The following is a 4060-nucleotide window of genomic DNA, read 5'->3' on the forward strand; positions in this document are numbered from 1 at the left end:
TATAAGTTTTCTCCGCACCAAACTAAGTTTTGTTCTACAGTTTGCAGTGTGATTAAAATCAGAAGCGATTACAGTATTGTTTTTTTTTACTGAACTTTTAGCGATCACATAATTTTTTCCATACATAATACGTCGATCTATGATAAGTAAGTGTACAGACACGATGGTTATGATCAATTTAATATGTAATACATGACATCATGAAAGAAAGCTTTATGTATAGCATGTGAAAACTCCACGGAAGTTTTGAGGGAGCTTTGGCCCCAATAGAGACCCATGTTTGAATCCCGCTGGTCACTGTCGATTAAAATAAAGTGAAAAATGCGGTTTTCCGAAATACCTTCTGTGGAGGTGTACTTAGGCGCTAGTCAGATATTCTCTGGAATGTCCGAATTACCTGGATTATCAAAAAAAAATTCCACAGATTTATCCATAACCTATAAGAAAATTGCATTTTTCAGAAACTGGATTCCGGTGAAAATGAATTTATCACATATGAACCACTAGTCCACTTCATCAGAAAGATTTAGTCATAAGAATAACTTAAATATTTGTTAATCGTATATAAATAAATAAAAAAAGAGTTAGACGAATTTTAGATTTATTATTTTGAAAACTCAACTAAAAATTTGGGAGAAATGGGCTCCTCAGTCCTCACTCGCTCGTACAGGGAAACCCAGAAGATTTGAACCTAGTGGTGGGCACTGGGCAATAACTATTAACAATGGCAAACAGAACACAGCAATGATCAACGCGTTGAAATAGATGAAAAAGATTTTTGTCTTTTTCATCAATATCTTGTTCACCCCACCTGAAAATCCAGGTTGGTCTCTTATGTTTTTTCCATACTTGTAATCATTACAATACATGAAGATTTTATTATATATCAAAGTACTCTTAGATCAAACAAAACCCTTAACTGCAATCAAAATCTCCTAACTTATTCTTTTTTTTTGCCGAATTTTCTGGCAAGCGTTCTAGTTAATGGGTATCCATCGATCACCTCAGTTTTCTTAAAACAAATGATTGAAGAATGAGATTTGTCTTCTATTTCATTTTTGGATTATGCCTTAATTTTTCAAGTAAATATACATTTTGTTATGTATATAATTAATATTCTTCTAGGAAGAAAAGTTTGTTTGTTTTTCTTTCTCCTTTATTTTTTCCTCCACCACTGCACACAAGGCATTGATTCTCTGTCTATCTCGCCTGTGTGTTAAAACCGGTAGCTCTCTCCTCTGTTTTTTTATAATTCCTTATGCTTCCCAAAATATATATTTCTTGTTGTATTAAGATAAAAACCTTTTAAGTTATTTTCCCTATTTTTTTAGATATTTGATTCTCTTTTTATACCCTCCTTTTCAATGGACGCATCCTCTATAGCCCATAGCTATGTCCTTCCATTCCCTTTCTAGTAGTTTTTTTTAGCTGTTGTGCACATTGAGCATCCCATAGTGAATGATTCAGATTCACCTCTTTTCTTTTATTCCACATTTCGACATCATCCCTTTAATTTGGTTATATATATACAGATCGCCTTCTCATATATTTATCACCAGTTGTTGTTTGTCTTTGAAACTTGAAGGCTCTCAAAAGAAAAACTACACAACCTGTAGAGTGTTCAAATTACCTTTCAGCAACAATGAGTTATTCTCATCAAAGCATGGGTTCTGGTTTGTTTTCTCCCTTCTTGATTATTGTTCATGTTATATGTTTTCTTGAAATCTTAGTAATGCTTCTTATGATCAAGTTTATCTCTAAGATTATTTCTATAGAGATTATCTTGGGTACCAGGCTGAGAATTCTCTGGTTATCATAAAGAACGAAATAATTCTCTGCTTGAGACTGGTTATGGACTTTGTATATGGTAAAATCTTTGAAGGTAGTAGAAATGCAAGGGGATATGAATTTGGAAGGACTTATGTTGTGAGGCCTAAAGGAAAGCATCAAGCCACTCTAGTATGGCTTCATGGTCTTGGGGACAATGGCTCTAGGTAACACTCTTCAGATGGCTTGTTTTATTATAATGATTTTCGTCTGATAGGCTCAGAGTAATTCTTGAAGCCTAAACTCATGCTTGATGATTTCCCTTGATGTCTCAAGTTTTAATATCTTGTAGAAAGCTTCAACTTTCGGATGTAATTAAATGGACGGAAAAAAAGTTTGGTTAAAGTTGAATTTTGGCATTTTCTCTAATAACAATTTTCAACTACAAAATTTGTGGGGCAAATTTGTTTGTGCTTCTTCTTTTATTACTTTATTTCTATGAAGGTTTATTTGTATACATAAATGTTTTGGCGCCGCAAAGAACTAATAGATTTTTCCATTATACCTTTCCTCTCAGATGTCTTCTCTAATAGGAATATTGAGTTAAGTTCATTAAATCTTTTTTTTTTCTTGTAATAAAAATAGGTTGTATATACCTTATTTCACGGCTCTGGGTGGACTACTAGCTGACTTTAGTTATTTTGCTGGTAAAATATTAACAAGACAATTTTCTGGTCTCACATGAAAAACATTATTCTATGTTTAGTATTAATCTAAACAAATATATATTGAAACGTCCATGTGTAAGTGATAGAAATAGAAAGACCTCTAAGATAAAAAACAGAGAATTCAAAACAAGTAATGAAAGTTGTGTTCCAAGAAAGAAACGTCCATGCGTTTCTCACCTAGTCTCTGTTTCATCTGCAGCTCATCTCAGCTCATGGAAAGCTTGCATCTTCCAAATGTAAGAATCCATTAAACATATTTTATAATGAATCCACCAAAACCACTTTCAGGTCTTTGAGAAAAAATTAATTATATGGTGCTATTCACAGATAAAATGGATTTGCCCGACTGCTCCTACGCGTCCTGTTTCAAGTCTTGGTGGATATACCTGCACTGCTTGTAAGATGATTTGGCTTTCTTTTAAACGTATTTCGATTGAAATCTTCAATAAACATCTTTTGATGTCTCTATATGTAATAATAGAATTGCAAACTTAGAAAAATGGTTGTATATATATCAGGGTTTGATGTTGGGGAAATTTCTGAAGACAGTCATGATGATTTGGAAGGTTTAGATGCCTCAGCTTCACATATTGCTAACCTTTTGTCCTCTGAACCAGCAGATGGTAAGCAGGAGACATAACCTGCTTTTAGATTATAAAACACCAACCATCGATATATATTAGGCTGTAATCTTTAATTTTTTCTTTCTCATATTTATAGTTAAAGTGGGGATAGGAGGTTTTAGCATGGGAGGAGCGATATCTCTTTACTCTGCCACTTGCTATGCTCTTGGACGTTATGGAACTGGCCACACATACCCTATAAACCTACGAGCTGTTGTAGGACTCAGCGGTTGGCTTCCCGGTTGGAAGTAATTATTCTTCAAGCCCTCTTGTTGCGTGAAACTTTTTTTTTTTTAACAATGTACAAATATATATTTCTTTTTTTCCATACTGATAGAAGCCTGAACTAAACTTTGTAGGAGCCTAAGGAACAAAATAGAATGTTCGTATGAGGCTGCAAGGCGGGCTGCATCGTTACCAATCATACTTACACATGGAACTGGTATATATGTGTAAAATGTCCTTTGTTATCTACATTTACTCATTTTTTTGCTTTAACTAATGACTGCGAGCTCGTTTCAAAAAAAAAAAAAAACTAATGACTGCGAGAAGCTGATCTTTACTGATTTTTTTTTTGTGTTACAGCCGATGATTTGGTTCCTTATAGGTTTGGAGAGAAATCTGCGCAGTCTCTTGGCATGGCTGGATTTCGACAAGCTGTCTTTAAGCCATACGAAGGGTATTCATATAATATAAGAGTTGCAAAAATAATTTGATTTTATCATTTGTTTGGACATACTTGTAAAGAGTTTTGGGGTTTATGTAATGTGCAGACTTGGTCACTATACTGTTCCCAAAGAACTGGATGAAGTCGTTCAATGGCTCACAACAAGGCTCGGGCTCGAGGGCTCACGCTAAACAGACTGCCATGCATCTAGCTATATAGGCCCTATGGTCGACCAGAAATAACTTGAGATAGTATAATGTATAATGGGTGGGTTT

The 4060-nt window shown here is 34.3% G+C and overlaps 1 protein-coding gene across 4 annotated transcripts; it reads left to right on the top strand.

The window, feature by feature from the left end:
• The first annotated feature begins 687 nt into the window (after positions 1-687).
• Positions 688-4060, top strand: LOC106298419 (acyl-protein thioesterase 2-like). 4 transcript variants are annotated; one of them, XM_013734540.1, is made up of 10 exons: positions 688-823; positions 1586-1673; positions 1883-1994; positions 2695-2731; positions 2823-2892; positions 3014-3118; positions 3216-3366; positions 3478-3560; positions 3704-3797; positions 3892-4060. In XM_013734540.1, exons 2-10 carry the CDS (start codon positions 1643-1645, stop codon positions 3974-3976), a joined length of 768 nt encoding a protein of 255 aa, XP_013589994.1. In that variant the 5' UTR covers positions 688-823; positions 1586-1642; the 3' UTR covers positions 3977-4060. The 4 variants fall into 4 exon arrangements, with proteins under 4 accessions (XP_013589994.1, XP_013589993.1, XP_013589995.1 ...); XM_013734539.1 differs by lacking the exon at positions 688-823 and adding an exon at positions 919-988; XM_013734541.1 differs by lacking the exon at positions 688-823 and adding an exon at positions 1064-1082.

The sequence above is a fragment of the Brassica oleracea genome, chromosome C6, assembly GCF_000695525.1.
Source record: "Brassica oleracea var. oleracea cultivar TO1000 chromosome C6, BOL, whole genome shotgun sequence".
Taxonomy (NCBI): domain Eukaryota; kingdom Viridiplantae; phylum Streptophyta; class Magnoliopsida; order Brassicales; family Brassicaceae; genus Brassica; species Brassica oleracea.

Excerpts from the sequence above, each read along its gene's own strand:
- LOC106298419 (XM_013734540.1), top strand. The coding sequence starts at position 1,643 with ATGAGTTATTCTCATCAAAGCATGGGTTCTG. Across the intron at positions 2,732-2,822 it reads AAAGCTTGCATCTTCCAAAT|ATAAAATGGATTTGCCCGAC; the intron begins GTAAGAATCCAT and ends TGCTATTCACAG. Across the intron at positions 3,798-3,891 it reads GTCTTTAAGCCATACGAAGG|ACTTGGTCACTATACTGTTC; the intron begins GTATTCATATAA and ends TGTAATGTGCAG.